Source organism: Lactuca saligna, chromosome 8 (genome assembly GCF_052625555.1).
Source record: "Lactuca saligna cultivar CGN05327 chromosome 8, ASM5262555v1, whole genome shotgun sequence".
In the NCBI taxonomy this organism is placed as follows: domain Eukaryota; kingdom Viridiplantae; phylum Streptophyta; class Magnoliopsida; order Asterales; family Asteraceae; genus Lactuca; species Lactuca saligna.
Window position 1 is genome coordinate 185209412 of NC_136424.1, and position 18095 is coordinate 185227506.

Sequence of the window (18095 nt, forward strand, 5' to 3'; positions counted from 1 at the left end):
GATGGTCCATTATTATCTCAATCATTTAGGCCCAATAATATACCCAAATGAAATTAGGGTTTCACATAAAATTACAATTAGGGTTAGGTTTCCTACTTAACCTAATAAGGACTTAATCCTCTAGGGACTTAATCCATTAAGTCCAATATCACTTAGATTAATCTTGCCAATGCTCATTATTTAATATTTCAAGTTGTTAATAATTCCCCAGTGTCACGATTAATTCCTCAAATTAAGCTTTTATTGGCATTAGGGATTTCCAATCCAAATATTAGCTCATTTATCAATTTGTTGGCCTTTTATATCAATTAGGGATTTATTGGGCTTATTAGGCCCACTAGAATATCATTGAGTCGATTAGGATTTGCATTGTGTCAATTTGAGTCCATTAGACCCATTAGGGTTTTCACTAAGCCCATTAGGCTTCATTGGGTCCATTAGGGTTTGCTTCAGGGGCACCACCCACTACCACCTCGGGTAGTGGTGGTTAATAGCGGCTCACGGCGGCGGCCACCACCCTAAGGTTGTGGTTTTCCATTCCTTTTCATTAGTCTTTTGGAAATTACAATTACAATGTTAAATCTCAAATAAACACACACACCTACTAACATACACATAAACACGGTGGTGCATGGCGGCAGCCACCACCTCACGGTGGTGGCAGCGGCTTTTCCGGCCAACTAGCTACACACAACACATGCTACAGAAAGAACAAACACCAACACTCTTTTCTTGCTTTCAACCGGGCCCACCCACCCTCATGGTGGCGGTTGGCGACGGTAGAAGTACAAACCGACGGCAGCAGCGGCGGCCACCATGGCTGGTGGCCACGGTGTTTCTTTCCTCGATCTTTGGCCAACAACTCCCGCACCATATGCATCGGGTTCAATAGCAGCACTCTCCCACGCCCTTTGTGACATCTCCGCTCCTAACCACCGACTAGGTGGCTGAGGACGTTGGAACTAGCTAAACGACCACCATAGTGCTGCTGGCGGCAACAACCGACGTACAAGTTGTCGTCTCATCGAGAGTAGTGAAGGAGGGAAGAGGGAGAGGTGGAAGATGGGCCTACCAGAAGCTTTCCGGTCACACACGACCCTTGCATCCACAACTCAGCTTAATCATCGGTCTATGGCGGCGAACCCGACTGTACGCGACACTCCTGGTAGCGGAGCTGCGATGGCGGCGGTCCTCAACAAAGCAGCGATGGTTAAAGGTGCTCCAAGGCAGTGGCGGCTGGAGAAATGGCATTCTAGAGTTAGGGTTTAGGAATGATGATCTTAAGACAGGAGGGAAGGTTATCGGAACAAGCTAGGCAGCAGTGGCGATGTCCATCGGTTTTCCAATGAGGCTAGGAGGTGTCAGCTGAGGGGTAGAGGATGTATGCGACGGCTGCAACATGAGACACTTAGGGTTAGGGTTTGGCGGTAATGAGGCTATATACCCGATCCCTTATGATAACTTTTCCATAATGCTGAATCTAACCCCTCCATTCAGAAATCATCTCAAAATAAATCCCATATTTACCTTTTAAACCCCAGCATTAAAAATCCATTGCAACCTAGGTACAAAACTTACCAAACAACCCCCCATATCTTAATTATGACATAATCACCCTTCCACCTCATCTCCTTATAAATTAAATTCAAATAATTACCATAGAGCCCCTAAGCTCATAAATAATTATAAACTGAGTCTGAAAATTACACTTTTAACCCTCGACTTCTAAAATGGTGGCAATTAGCTCTTCGAGACCATCCTTTTATACATAATTATTTATTTTAGGGCTATTATTCGTTCATTAATTTATTTATTTACTTAATAACTAAACGGGTGTTACACTTACCGTTCGTAAGCGTCATTCACGAAGCTGATATTTAATGGGTGTTTAAGAAAATTGCCTATAAAATGGCGATTGAATGAGTATCCACTCTTACCCAACGCACTCTTGACTAGTGGAGGGTCGTTAGCTGAACGGGTAGGATAGAACGCAACCTTCCATTATAAGTATAATGAAATACAAAGTAACTAAAAACTTTTATAAATTCTCAAATCTTAGTTGCTTTAGGAAAAATATGGAATTAGTGCTAATACATGAAGTTGCACATTGCACCTTGTTGGTCGATTAGTGGAGCGTTTGTGGTTCACTGGAACACTAATATAGGAGCAATGAAGGATGTCAATGGATAGCTTGATGTTTATCATAGATCAATTGAGCGTGTGTGGTTAACTGACACATTGATTAGGTAATTTGTAACATCAAGAGTACCAAACTAATTTACTTGGTTATCCACACCTTGTTTGTGATCCTCGGCATCCCAATCACAGATGAAGGGCACAATCAGGATTAAACATGCCATTGAAAAGTTCAATGAATCCCAAAAGATCTAGGAGTTTCAATTCATTTAAAACTTAAATTTCCTTTTCGTTTTTCATGATGGAAATTGGTAAATCGTCATTTACCTACATTCAAATGTTCTGCAATTTAGATTACAACATCCCTCTTCCAAATTGTAGAATATTGTGTTGGGTCCTAGCCTTAACATTTCATTTGGGTATTTTATTAAGGACTCAATCAACGAACATGAGTTTTATCCCGTTTTGTAGATGTCAAACTCTAACAATTATGGGCTTTCAGAATGCGTTGGAAAAAGTTTTTCACTTGAAGATGATGTTTCACGATTGGATTGTGGAAATGGAAATCATTCTTCACTTCCTCCACCTCCTCCAATAATTCTTCTTGACCCATGTGTTCGAAGACTTGAGTAGTTCAAGGTCACTCAAGCCCTATTGGCGAAAAGACATGAAGATGGAAAATCAGTATGTGCTCATGTCTTGGATATGTAGTTGGATATTGATAGATTGGGAATGTTGGGTGTCGGTGTCTCAGAAAAGTTGGTTGTTGACTTGGTTCTTCACTCACTTCGCGAATCATATGGTAAGTTCGTTAGAGAGTAGTATATGATGGAACACGATGTGGCCCTCATTGATTTGACTTATTTGCATATTACTACTGAATCAGAAATGATTTGGCGTACTGGTTGACTAATTTTTCTGGTAAATCAATATCCCAACCTTTTATGGGCAATGGCCACATTGGAAGTCCAGAAAAGTTTTTAGCTCGCAAGAGAAAGACTAAGTCTGAGATAGTCCCGTGTACCATTCCTGAAGAATCCATATGTTTGTACTGCCAAAAGAGGGGGCATTGGTTATGAAGTTGTCCTGACTACCTGAGAGATGTAAGAAATAGGAGAGTGAAGACTTATGGCTCTACTTCAGGTATAGAATCTACTATCTAAGTTTATTAAGTTCCTATTTTAGTTTCTTAATACATGATGTGATAAGATTATACATTTTGATGTTTTGTAGGATCGAAAAAAAAAAAGAGAAAAAGCTTAAAGGAAGAAGTGAGTTGAATCTGATTGCGAAGAAATGATTTCGATCACATGATTCGATGAACGGATTTTTGGAGCAGCTACTTAGAAAGTTATGATAAATTGCATAGGAATATGTAATAACGTAGTTTTCATTTGGATTGCATTGTAAGGATAAGTTTTTCCGCACCTTTTATAATTATGCACGACACTTTTATACATATGTAACATTATCGTTGCGCAAAAGCGTGAAATAAACTCCAGAATATGAACAATAGTCCGGAAAAAAATGGTGATTATTCAAAAACATAATAGAAGTTTTTATTTTCTTTTAAAAAACTCATTTATATAAGTTAGATATAGGGTGGCAAATAGAGTCAGCGTGTCGTGTTTTTTTTTGAAACGACACGACACGATGTTTGCTTTTTTTTTAAAATAACATGAAACCGAACCAATTAAAAAATGAGAAACACGACACAACACAACAAAGATAGTATAATATAACAATTGATTTATTTAAATAATATTTAATCATACATAACACGATAAATACGAAAAACACGACAAACAAATATTAAATCGTGACAATTTCGTGCCGAATTTCGAACACGAACAAGACACATTTTTTTTTTAGATTTCACACAAATACGACATGAACATGAATTTGAATTTCAGTTTCCTTCCAATTTTGTTTCGTATCGTGTATTTTTCTCGTGTCGTGTCATTAATTATCACCAAATGTTAGATTACTTAATATCCTTTTCTTTTATGTATTATTACTTGGTGCATGATAGATTAGGTTTTATTTTGCAGCAGCATCGGGTCGCTAATTAACTTCAAAATTTTGGACCTAAGGATGGAAGGATTAGTGCCACAAGAACCACACTCCTTTGCCACATAGGGGTATTCCACACAAAGTGTGGTTCTTTGCCATACACTAGGTGTGGAACCTTGTTATAGAGAGGGAGAGATGAGAAGAGACATGGAGAAACAATTGAACAGAATAGAGAGAATACAAAGATTACGATTATTGATAGACGTGATAAACCCAAGGAATGACCTTTTATTAGGGCAACAGGACATAGGTACAAGAACTAGTCAATCAAATGATTGTTAATCATTTAAATTATATTTATTTTTCAGTTTGTTTTTTTTTATTTATTTTTTATTTTTTATATATTCATATGCAGATGAAATTGTTAAATACAGCCAAGTGGAAGCCTTCGTGCCTCCATGTGACTGCATAGATTATCTCTTATTTGGTTTTCACTGTTATTCATCAGAATTGGTCAAATGGACAAAGATTCTCCATAATTAGTTTTCATCTTACGATATTGAAAATGTTCTAATTACCAGATATAAGAAACAGTACTCTCTTCTCTTTTGTTTGATACTGTTTTTTGAAGGATAAATCAGACACACCTAAATATACCTGAAATCTACACCTCTATTCAAGCGGACTCAACCATCAACCTATCTGCTGAGGACACCTATCGGTCCAATAACTTCGGGGATCACTAAGCCACACGCCCTTTGGTTTTTTATAAAGATTATTTATTTAACCAGCATAATTTCGTAAATGAAGATTGCCCATGGAAAACATATAGAGCGATAATTATATAATTTGTAGCTGAATTCGTTTTGTAATTACTTGGAAGCCAGTTCTCAGACACGGAGTGATTAACAAAATCATTATTTTGTTATTTTACCAATATTCACAAGGCGTTAGGATTTTTAAATATATACTTACTGAGTTTGAGAATAATAAGATATTGTGCCAACACATACAATACACATTCAGCGTTTAAAGGTCCACGCCCTGTTTGATTGGAATATAGTTGGTAAATGGAGCTAAGGTTGACAATGTAAAACAAGACAGACTATGAAATTAAAAGGTCATCAAAAAAGTTTGGATTTAAATAAACTCTAAAACAGCTCATCCATAGACGCATTCACAGATGACTTAGTTATCATCAAAGCTATAAATTGAAGAGTCTACAACTTCCTAATCATCTCTCCCTCTGTGCATGCGTCTCTAAGCGATATGGCAATCCAAAAGCACATTTCACTTCTTCTACAATTTTTGCTTGTTGCTCTTGTCTTTGACATCGCCAATGGCTATCCGCTAAAATTAGGGTTCTACCAAAAGACGTGTCCCAGAGCTGAAGCTATTGTAAAAAGGACAACAGCAAACTACATTTATCGTGCTCCTTCTCTTGCTGCTGCTTTGCTACGAATGCAATTCCATGATTGCTTTGTGAGGGTATGTGCAATAACAACGTGCATTGCTTATCTATTTTAATTAATCTTCTGAATTGTAATTTAAGATAGAAAATGTGTAATATGACATTTTATATGACGTTTGTACAGGGATGTGATGGTTCAGTGTTGATAAACTCTACCAGAAAAAACCAAGCGGAGAAAGACGGAATTCCAAATCTTTCCCTCAGAGGATTTCAAGTTATTGACGCTGCAAAAACTGCTGTAGAAGCCGCATGTCCTGGTGTTGTCTCTTGTGCAGACATCTTATCTTTGGTAGCTCGAGATGCAATCCACCAGGTATTTAATTGTCAGAGTAAATACTTGCATGAAAAAAAAAATCTATTTTTTTTCCTATATATAATAAACAAAGATCTGAGGTTCACTCCTAGACCTTCACTAGGGCACATTAATGATGGCGTGTTTATGTCTTTTACATTCTTCTAAAAAAACCTACGTATTGTTTTTTCTTTTTAATTCAGATTAGGGGCCCATATTGGCCAGTGCCATTAGGGAGAAGAGATGGAAGAGTATCAATAGCATCCGAGAGTTTTACACTTCCTGCTCCTTTTGCCAACATTACTCAACTCAAAGCACAATTTGTCTCCAAGGGTCTCAGCGTTAAAGACCTGGTAGTTCTTTCAGGTATTTGATCAGTACATCTATCTGCAATAAGTAGTGCATACAAAACGGATTTACTTTCCTTTTAAATGATTCTCAATACCATGCATTTTCTTTTCGTTTTACTCTTTTTGTAATACGTAAGAGAAAAAGACATATTACCTAACCTGGTATAAATCAATTTTTTAACGGAGCAGTATATATGAAAAATGCGTCTTTTTCTATGGTAGGAAAAAAACAAGGATTTTTGCTTTAGAAATTAAGAGTTTTAACTTTTTTCTGAACTTATAACCCAATATAAAGACTAACCAATATAACTATTGAAATTGTATTTGTTTAAAGGAGGACACACCATCGGGATTTCACACTGCTCTACCATTGCAACCAGGTTGTACAATTTTACAGGCAAAGGTGACACCGATCCATCCCTAGACCCGAGGTATGTACCTGAACTGAAAAGAAAATGCTTTCCAACCGACACAACCACACTCCTTGCAATGGATCCAGGGAGTTCAAAAACATTCGATGAGGATTACTACAGTGTTGTCTTGAAAAGGAGAGGCTTGTTTCAGTCCGATGCTGCACTTCTAAATGATAAAACTACAAGTGCTTATGTCAAGCTTCAAGCTAAGTCTCATGGGTACACATTCTTTAAAGATTTTCAAGCATCAATGGTGAAAATGGGAAAAATTGGAGTTCTAACCGGCAAGGCCGGTGAGATCAGAAGACATTGCGCTCTAATAAACTAAATGAGTTGAAGTAATTATGTTTTTTCCGCAAAAGTAACTAAATTGAAGAGTGATTTGATTTTAATAAGAAATATCAAGGTAAGTCATCCTTGTTACTTCCACAAGATGCATTATTTCGGTTCCAATTTATTGTTGCATGAATGTTGGTGCTATGTAAAATTTAATTATCTTTTCTGTAAAGGGTGATGTTAATGTTATTATGGAGTACATAATTTATTGTACAAACACTACCATGAAAAAAAACAATTGTTTAAGTTCATGTCGTAGCAAAAAGCTATACTTAATAAAAATTTGTCTTTTGTAGAAAGCCTCATCATAAACAAAATGAATGGCAACCCTAACAGAAAACTAGGTTAGTTGTTACAAAACATACCTACAAAACCAGTACAAAATACATACAGAATTGTGAAATATTGACTACCAAAAATGTTTGCCCTAATTTAGTGATAGATTTCCTACATGATATCTATAAATTATAATCGTGTACGTATGTAATTTGGAACACCATTTACTATGAATGTAATGTAAGAATATGCACACAACGGACCATATGACAATGTCCTTAATCCATCAGTACAGTTGAAGCCATATCTTTTCGGAGACAATAAATCTGTAAGAAAATATAAAATTGTCCGTTTAAGTAATAAATTAGTTTTACATTATAAATATATAACATACTTACCTTTTCTTTGAACCACAAAGGAAACTCCATTTTGAAATCACTTTCAGACAATTTTGATTTGAATTCACTGAATATGGCACACAACAATTAGAATAGTTAAAACATATTAGTTAATAGATCAGAAACTTAAGATTTGTAGCTACTCATCTGATCCTCATCGCAATAATGCAATGATTTTTTGGCATCTTTACAAAGTTCAACAATTTCCTAAGCTAACACTGTTACATAAATTTGCCCTGTTGGAAGGCCTGGATCATCATTTCTATCAGCAATGTTGAATTTAGTTTGCATACCCTCAAGATACATAGAGCAGAATATCACCTCTGCGATTAAACCTTTTGGTTTGACTTTGTTTCTGACATAATTTATAAGTTTTTTCATATATCTTTCAAAATGATACATTCATCTCATAGAAGGATTTTAATTTTGTTTCTGTTAACTATTTTTACAAGTAACATGCTTTAACACAAAAAAAATTTTGGGTCTCGGTGGAGACATATGTTGTTATTTAAGAGTTGGTTAGTTAGTTTCCCGTTTAAAAAAATCAAATATATATATTTTAGAAGAAAAAGAGGAACAAACAACAAAAATTAAGCATTATCATTTAATTATTGAACTATAAAGATAAACTCAACTTAAATACGAAGAAATGAACACGTAAAGGTACTGATAAAAAGAACAAAAATATTGAAGCACAATTAGGGTATTATGTGTGTCGGTGTTGTACGTAAGGGATATAAGTAAAAAAAGTTTTTTTTTTTTTTTTTTTTTTGCAAATGGATGTAGTCCCACATACCTTATCGGATGAAAGGATCTTGGCACATGGAGTTTATAAAAGGAGCGCTTTTTAAGAATCCCTCCACACAAAAGAACCGTGTGTTCGTGAATCGGAAGAATTAACTAAACTGTTAGGTTTAGTGAAAGTGTTGATTAAAAATAAATAACAAGGTTTGTATTGGATCAAATTAGGATCGTTTGATAGTTGCTAATTGGGTTAGAGTTGATTGGATTAGAAGGTGGCTTAGTTAGAAGTTCTGAGGGGGTTAACTTCTAATTGAAACTTGTTTGATTTTACATCTAACTGACTGTCCGATCTAACTATATTACCCTCAAACAACATTTTTTTAATAATTCCTTTTATGATTTACAATAATTATCATGCTATATACAACATTATCAACTTCCATTTTTACAATATTCTTTCCCATTTTACAGACCCTATTTTAGATTAAAAAAAAATAATAAAAGTAGAATTCTATAAAAATGAAAGTAAAACATAGTACATTACTATAAAAGAAAAGATATTAACACAGGTTAATATTGTAAAATGAAAGTTAAATTTAATAAATTTAAAGTGAAAAGTTGCTCAACTAGTGAAATAGAGAATTGAAAGCAAGTTACAAGGCCTCGACTTGTTGTTAATTCCTCTGAAATTTCAAGATTTGTTTTTACTGCTCGAAATGTAGGAATTTTGCGTATTACAATCTCCATATAACCCTTTTTCTTCAACTTGTTTTCTGGTAATTGCTTCGATTGTTTTACAATCTCTTAATCGAATAGAACCAGGCATTCCTCCCTAAAAGAAATACCATAAAACCATTGCTTACAAATAGGGATTGTAGATAGAGATTATAAAGTGGAGATGAGAATTATTAACTTCTAGGAAGTGCAATAAGATTAAAGATTTGATCTGAACATTCAGAAATGGAAATGTCTGCAGCAAGTATTGTGCCACCTGAGAGAACGGACTTAATCAACACAAAATTAGGGACCGAGTCCTTCATTTGGACTGAGTCTAAGGGTGTAGAAAGGGAAAACAAACAAGCTATTTTTTAACTGAGGACTAGGTCCTAGCTTTGGATCCAGTTAGAAAGGAAATCAAATGACCCCTTAGTCTAATTTTATCTGAGTTTATTTGATTTTTGAGTTTTTTTGGCCGAGTTGGCAGTATAGGTCCCAATCTAAGTATTTTGTCGGGTTTAACAATATTGCCTACCATACAACATGTTATCAACAAAATTATCATTAGAATTCATTAGTAAACATAAGAGGATAATTTTTTAATCTTCATCTTTAATCTTTACATTCACAACTTGTAAATCTAAGGTGGTCCTATTAAAGTTATGTATATGATCCTTCACCTCAGTACTTTCATATATCCTGAAAGTGTTCGAACATTGTTGTAACATGTCAAAATTTCAAACCAATTTAAACTTTTAAAAACGTGTCAAGTTCATCAAAACATTACAACTTTGTATTCAAAATTATTAATTATCAGAGTTTTCCCATAAACATAAACATAATAGGAGGAGTTGTACGATCACACATTCTCTTTGCCACGATCCCCAGAGGTACCTGAAACAATAAACTGAAACTGTAAGCCCAAAAAGCTTAGTGAGTTACCCCAAAATACCGATACACATACAGTCCACATAACCATATCAACAATAACATATCATGACAATCTGAAACAACACGCAATGGTCCACAGCTTTACAGACTACCCCTGGGCCCTTAGTACGAGTCTGGAATGCCTATCTGGCCCGCAGCTCATATCTAGAATACTCCCGAGTCCTCAATATGAGTTCGTAAAAAGGAAAACATCGAACTACATTTATCGTGCTCCTTCTCTGGCTGTTGCCTTGCTCAGAATGCAATTTCATGATTGCTTTGTGAGGGTATGTACAATAACAACGAGCAATGCTTATTTATTTTTATTTGTCTTATTTGAAATATAACGCAGAAAATGTGTGATGAAATGATATATATGATGTTTGTCCAGGGATGTGATGGTTTAGTGTTGATAAACTCTAACACAAGTAACCAAGCCGAGAAAGATGGAATTCCAAATCTTTCCCTCATAGGATTTCAAGTTATTGATGCTGCAAAAACTGCTATAAAAGCGGCATGTCCTGGTGTTGTCTCTTGTGCAGACATCCTATCTTTGGTAGCTCGAGATGCAATCCACCAGGTATTTACTTGTCACGATAAATACTTGCATGAAAAAGAAAATCTATATTGTTTCTTTCTTTTCTTATATATAATTAAGAAATATCTGAGGTTGACTCCTAGACCTTCACTAGGGCACATTAATGATGGCGTGTTTATGTCTTTTACATTATTCTAAAAAAACCTACGTATTGTTTTTTATTTTTCAGATTAAGGGCCCATATTGGCCAGCGCCATTAGGGAGAAGAGATGGAAGAGTATCAATAGCATCCGAGAGTTTTACACTACCTGCTCCTTTTGCCAACATTACTCAACTCAAAGTACAATTTGTCTCCAAGGGTCTCAGCGTTAAAGACCTGGCCGTTCTTTCAGGTATTTGATCAGTACATCTAACTGCAATAACTAGTGCATACAAAACGGATTATCCTTTTAAATAATTTTCAATACCATGCATTTTCTTTTCATTTCTCTTTTTGTAATACGTAAGAAAAAAGACAATTGCCTAACCTGGTATAAATCATTTTTTTATTGGAGCAGGATATATGAAAAATGCAACTTTTTCTATGGTAGAAAAAAAAAAGGATTTTGGCTTTAGAAATTAAGAGTTTTAACTTTTTGTGAACTTATACCCCAATATTAAAGATTGTTTGTTAACAACCAATATAACTTTTAAAATTGTATTTGTTTAAAGGAGGACACACTATCGGGATTTCACACTGCTCACCATTGCGACGAGGTTGTACAATTTTACAGACAAAGGTGACACTGATCCATCCCTAGACCCGAGGTATGTACCCGAATTGAAAAGAATATGCTTTCCAACCGACAAAACCACACTCCTTTCAATTGATCCAAGGAGTTCAAAAACATTCGATGAGGATTACTACAGTGTTGTCTTGAAAAGGAGAGGCTTGTTTCAGTCCGATGCTGCACTTGTAAATGATAAAACTACAAGTGCTTATGTCAAGCTTCAAGCTAAGTCTCATGGGTACACATTCTTTAAAGATTTTCAAGCAACAATGGTGAAAATGGGAAAAATTGGAGTTCTAACCGGCAAGGCCAGTGAGATCAAAAGACATTGCGCTCTAATAAACTAAATGAGTTGAAGTAATTACGTTTTTTCCGCAAAAGTAACTAAATTGAAGAGTGATTTGATTTTAATAAGAATTATCAAGGTAAGTCATCCTTGTTACTTCCACAAGATGCCTTATTTCGGTTCCAATTTGTTGTTGCATGAATGTTGGTGCTATGTAAAATTTAATTATCTTAGACATATAACGTATTCTTTCTGTAAAGGGTGATGTTAATGTTATTATGGAGTACATAATTTATTGTACAAACACTACCATGAAAAAAACAATCGTTTAAGTTCTTGTCGTAGCAAAAAGCTATAGTTAATAGAAAATTTTCTTTTGTAGAAGGCCTAATCATAAACAAAATGAATGGCAACCCTAACATAAAACTAGGTTAGTTGCTACAAAACATACCTACAAAACATGTAGAAAATACATACAGAATAGCGAAATATTTACTACCAAAAATGTCTGCCCTAATTTAGTGATAGATTTCCTACACGATATCCATAAATTATAATCGTGAAGGTATGTAATTTGCTACAGAACACATACTAAATTGCAACATATAATAATTCTTGGTATTGGGTATATAATCCTTAGTAAACTTTGAATTCCTCATTTTTATTGTCTAAATTATTACTAATATTTAATATATTATATCTATTATTGATGTTATAAATATAATTATTAATTTATTTGTATTATTACATTTATAAATTATTATATTTTTTATTACTATAATTATTTATACACTTACAATTAATGTTTTTTTATTTTATTTATTTTATCCTTCGTATTATACTATATAATATTTATTTCTATTATTAATATTATTATTATTATTATTATTATTATTATTATTGTGATATATATTTTATATATGTGTATTTATGTGGATATATTTCAATGTATACGTATATGTGTTTATATTTTATATATGTATTGACATGTCTATGCATGTTTATATAGAAAAATCACAAAACATGAAAAGAGTCATAAATTTTGATTGTATATAAGATTATATGTATGTTTATATGATGTATAACTTCCTGGAAAAAAAAATAATTAAAATATAATATTGTTCTGAAAAATAATGAAGCCAAAAAATGATGTTTAATCATTCAAAAACAACTATAGAAAAACTATTATAGGTAACCTGTAGGCAATTACCTACGGATAATGGATATTTGTAGGTGATCCATAGGTATTTACCTATTATCGTTTTCGCACTTTTTATTTTTCGGTGGTCAATTATCGTTTTTTTTTTCATTTTTTACAACATTGTTATACTTTGATTACTTTGTTTTGACTAATTTACACATAATATAAACACACATACAACCATATGCACCGTTAGCACCAATTACTCATTCAAACTTTTATCTTTTTATTTTTATAAATGTATGTTATTTTCAGTACATAAATTATAAAGACGCACACCTACATAAACACCATATGTATGTTCAATTAGTATCTAAGCCCGTAACTATATTTTGTAAGTATTTGACCTGCTTGTGCATGGTCCTTTTGGGTTGTCTTCACCAAAGCAATTTGATAGGATGATTTATGAAGAGAGACGTTATTATGGTTTATTAATATATTATATGAATAATATATTAATAGAGAAATCATATAGTTTAATTAATATTAAACAAGAATTAGTTATGTGGCTAAAAGAGATTAATTAAATAAGTGGGACTGATATTATAATTATAAGATAGTTGCATAAATGGGCTAATGGACTCCATGGAAGTTGGAGTGGACGAAATCTATGGGGAAACTCATAAGTATTAGTCCAAGGCTTCTAGGAGGGAGTCCATGGGCTGCTTGGAGCTTAAGAAGTCAAATTAGGGTTTCCTTGTTTGACAACCCTAATAGCCTAACTATATAAGGAAGCCTTAAGGCCCCAAAAACATGTGGAAGTAATCACGGTTGGACAGGCCCAAACCGGCTACAAAACTAGGCTAAAAGGAACGAGCCCAACACACAACATCATAATCCCAACAATCTCTCCCTTTGCGTCAATTGGGGTGAGACCTTCACTTTGGTTGTGTGACCTTGACTTGCTTCACAACTTTAAACAACCGAGGAATAATAGCAAGAAGCGTCTGCCGAAACTGAATATACCAATGAAGCATACCAGTAAACAGCTTCTTGTCAGCTTCATTGTTCTGATTACACCTACAGATGATCCCCAAAATATGTTCCAAGAAAGGAGTAGAGAACAGGTGTTTGTCAATAAGAGCAAATAGGCATTTTTGATCTTCGCCCCTAATGAACATCACAGTATGAATCTTCGTGTCAATCTTGCCCTTGATCATCGTGTTTACATTGATAGCTCTTCCAATTGGTTTGATCGTAGTACGCTTATGAATAGTAGTCGCAATCTCTTGAGCCATCTTTGTGATGGGTTTTAAACAAACAATCCTATGTATGCATGCAACCCTAGAGTTGGATCTATGTTTTCACTATTAGTTATACAACTTTATGAACACAAAAAGAATCTTGGCATGCTAGTACTATTTTCGAAATCCACATAGAAGAATACAATACATACCTTTTGTTATTAAATAATAATAACAACTAGTTCCTTGAATTTCCTTAGCTCTTGAAAGCAAGTACCACAAGTGTAGTACCTCTAATGGCTCACAAACACACTAGGTAAAAGGATGAATATGAGAGAGAGGAGAGAAGGGTATCTAGCCCTAGAATTCGTCCCTTTTAGGGTTTCCCAAAGCTTGGATGAAATCTTAGTGCCTTAGGGTGCTATTTCTACTTAAAGCTAACTAGGGTTTCAAGGTGTAAACCCTAATCCCTTAGCTTAAGGCCTAAGCAATTCCATGGACTCCTTTCCTTAAGCCCTTGGACGAAAACCCCTAGATCCTTCTAGGATTTTCGTTCAAGCCTTAATAAAGGTGATCCAATGGCACAAAGCCTCAACTATTGAATAATTACAAAATAGCCCCTTCACTTTCAGTCAGTTCCTTTAATCCCAAAATTAATTCTAAATTAATTTCTGATTAAATACTAATTAATAATATGATCCCAAATTAATATATTATTCATATAATATATTAACAAATCATATTTATACCCTAATTTATTATTCTTAACAATAAACCAGCCTCTATCCTCAACAATCATCATGTCTAGTCACCAGTGTGAAGGCAACCCAAAAGGACCATGCACAATCGGGTCAAGTACATACCAAAATAGTTATGGACTTAGACACTAATCCAACAGTCTCCCACTTGGATAAGTCTAATAACTATTTTGCGTATGACTTCAGATCCTGATTAGCAATAGTAGCTTTCAAAAACCGTTGTCAACTCTGATCTTATCAGAAGCGTGTCCTTTAGATAAGGGGTCATATATTCCTCCATTCTTGATATCACATAGATGTGAGACATGGATTGAAATCATTCTCTCAGTCTATGTGATGTTTCCCTATTTCCGATTTATGATGACTGACAACAGACTACAATTGAACACATCAAATTAGTCCCGACTTGGCCAAGCGATTAGGGTGTCATCACTAAATCATCGAGGGGCCCACATATATCACTTTTTATCCTACTTTGGAAAAGAAACGGATAAACTGCGACTCGATGCTTTCTTGTACCCACTCATCGAATCAGACACAACAATAAGTTTTATAACACCAAGTTACCAGTGCGTTTACTTATCATCAATGTGCAACTGACCAGCAAATAACAACTCACGCGTCTTGGTTTCAATAATATACAATATTATCAACTCACAATCACTCGTGATAAAACCCATGAAATGATTCTTATGAGCGTAGGTTTAATCCAATGCTCAAAATCATATTCATAAGCACTCATGAACGTCGTAAAAAACCTTTGCTATGTCTAATATACTTTAGACAATCTACAAACAAATTCATGACAGTCTTCATTCATACCTACTTCCAACATATGAACGACTGTGGACCATTCGAATAATTTGATTATTCTAAAATAATTAATTATTCAGGAAGTCAAAACATGCAAAGTGAAATACAAGAATAATACTAATCCTATATGGTCCCAAACCTTTGAGTATAAATAAAACACCTTTTATTTATCACCATATCGATTACTCATTATTTGTTGTTTCGGTTAATTAACTTATTACTTGAATTATTACTACAATTGTCCCATGCTCTTAGCATGCACACAATGTTTACTTATGGTCCTTACTTTGTGAAATAGATCTAATGAACACATTTCCAATCACACTCATTTCACAACTCCCAATTCTTATCATAAGTATAAGAATATCAAATTCTTGTCACTTATAGAATATGCTAGATTCTAACATTTTATGCAATGATCCTTTCATAAAGCCATAGCTCAAAATCATCAAGACTTGGCCAATCTTTATCAGAAGCAATTCTATAGATATGATGTCTCTCACTCAAAGTACATTCCTTTGAACATCCTTCTTGCATAAAAGTTTCTAATCTAGATATAGATTCTCAATATCTAACTCCCAATATGGAAACATTTCCATATTTTCCATATGACAACTCATTCTTAATAGAATCTTATATATTCATAATAATTTCGATATGGTCCATCCAATACCATACTTCCAACTACTCACAAGTAACCAATCTTCAGCGAACTTTGGATCGTCCTTTGATAGTTGTTTAATTATTTTAGTCAAAACTGATTCTAGTCCTTTTTCCCTCTTAATGCGCTAGACATTTGGAAAATTTTAGAATGGTCAAATATTATAGCATTTGCAATCGAGCCTATACCCGAAGTGTATGGGACATGATGCATAATGTCTAACATAAAAATGTGATACTTTATCAATCTTTTGCCATAATATTTTATGTGTCACGTTCTCACAATTCGAACTATGAAGAGGGATGTCGTAATCATAATCAAAATTTGAGAACACACTATGTATCCTTGTGGTGGTTGTCGAGGCCAACACAAAAAATAACCCTAAATATTACACACTAAAATAGTGTATAGTGGTAAAGGGATCGAATCCACGGAGATTGGCTCAATTTATAACTCTATGAAAAATCTCTTTGTAAAAATACTTGTAAAATGACAATAAAAATAAAGGGGGGGGGGGGGGGGGGTTGTTGTTTTGAAATACTTGAAACAAACTAGAGTTAACTATGATTTAAATAGACAAATGCAACAAAAATAAGAGTTTGATGTAAAATCAATAAGGGAGAGATGGTTGACTTAAAGTTTCCTCACTTTGACTTTTGATGAATATATCATTAGAATCCAATAGTGCAATACTTTGATTTAAATCTTTAATTTGGTTATAGTAATCCAAGGAGCTTGAGATTACCTAGACTTTTCTTAATTGTTGAAATGGCTAGAGAAACTCATAAAAATTTCCTTAGTCAAAGTCACTACTTCCAAATAGCATGTAATTGTTGAAATGGCTCACCCATTTGCTATCCGAGATTGGATAGATCATCCCCGCATCTAGGAGCTTCAAAATCTCTTTCTTGACCACTTCCATCATCGGCGGATTCAACCTTCTTTTTGCGTCCCGTTTCGGCTTGCATTCATCTTCCATTAAGATCTTGTGTATACAAGTGGAGGGGCTCAATCCCTTGATATCCGCAATTGTCCATCCCATGGCTTCTTTATGCTCCTTCAACACCTTGAGGAGTTGTTCTTCTTCAAATTTGGTTAAGTGAGTTGAAATGATAACTGGAAGGGTTTCATTCTTCCCCAAATAGGCATACTTCAAGTGTTGAGGTAAGACCTTCAATTCCAATTCAGGTGTTTGAATAAGGGATGGGGGCAATTTTATATAAGTTGGGGGCAATTCAACTTGCTTGACATCTAATCTTGTGGATTTCTTCATCTCCATTTTATTTACTACCTTCTCAACTTCCGGATTCAAATAATAAAGCTTTAATTGCTCGGCTAGCTTTCCACAATCGAACCCTTTGCTTAAGATCATCTCCAATATATCACTGTTAGATAACTCGAACAATTCTTGAGTAATTGGCTCGACAACATCAACAAAGTACAAAGATGAAACATCACTAGGATATCTCATGGCATCATAAATATTAAAACTTATTGTTTCACCATCAAACTCCATTGTCAAACTTCCCGCATACACATCGATCTTTGTCCTAGCCGTCTTCAAGAACGGTCTCCCAAGCAAGATTAGAGCTGATTTGGATGATACTTGCTCATCTAGATCAATCACATAGAAATCCGTCGGGAAGACCAATTGGTTCACTTGCACTAGGACATCTTCCAAAACACCTCTAGGAAAGACACTTGATTTATCCGCAAGAGAGATTATGACATCGGTTTCACTTAAGGGTCCGACATTCAATGATTCATACACCGAGTAGGGCATGACGTTGATAGAGGCACCAATATCA

General features: G+C 34.5%; 1 protein-coding gene and 1 pseudogene across 2 annotated transcripts; both read left to right on the forward strand.

Moving 5' to 3' along the window:
• The first annotated feature begins 5376 nt into the window (after positions 1–5376).
• Positions 5377–7200, forward strand: LOC145010751 (peroxidase 27-like). The gene is made up of 4 exons (XM_078969278.1): positions 5377–5637; positions 5745–5933; positions 6116–6278; positions 6597–7200. Exons 1-4 carry the CDS (start codon positions 5419–5421, stop codon positions 7001–7003), a joined length of 978 nt encoding a protein of 325 aa, XP_078825404.1. The 5' UTR covers positions 5377–5418; the 3' UTR covers positions 7004–7200.
• Positions 7201–9389: 2189 nt separating this feature from the next.
• On the forward strand, positions 9390–11896 carry LOC145010370 (peroxidase 27-like; annotated as a pseudogene). The gene is made up of 5 exons (XR_013663870.1): positions 9390–9397; positions 10282–10363; positions 10468–10656; positions 10844–11006; positions 11326–11896. The product of XR_013663870.1 is annotated as a peroxidase 27-like (transcript).
• Positions 11897–18095: the final 6199 nt, after the last annotated feature.

Bases quoted from the DNA above. Each gene is read 5' to 3' on its own strand.
- LOC145010751 (XM_078969278.1), top strand. From the start codon at position 5,419: ATGGCAATCCAAAAGCACATTTCACTTCTTCTACAATTTTTGCTTGTT. The intron at 5,934-6,115 runs GTATTTAATTGT...TTTTTAATTCAG, and splicing joins CTCGAGATGCAATCCACCAG to ATTAGGGGCCCATATTGGCC. The intron at 6,279-6,596 runs GTATTTGATCAG...ATTTGTTTAAAG, and splicing joins AGACCTGGTAGTTCTTTCAG to GAGGACACACCATCGGGATT.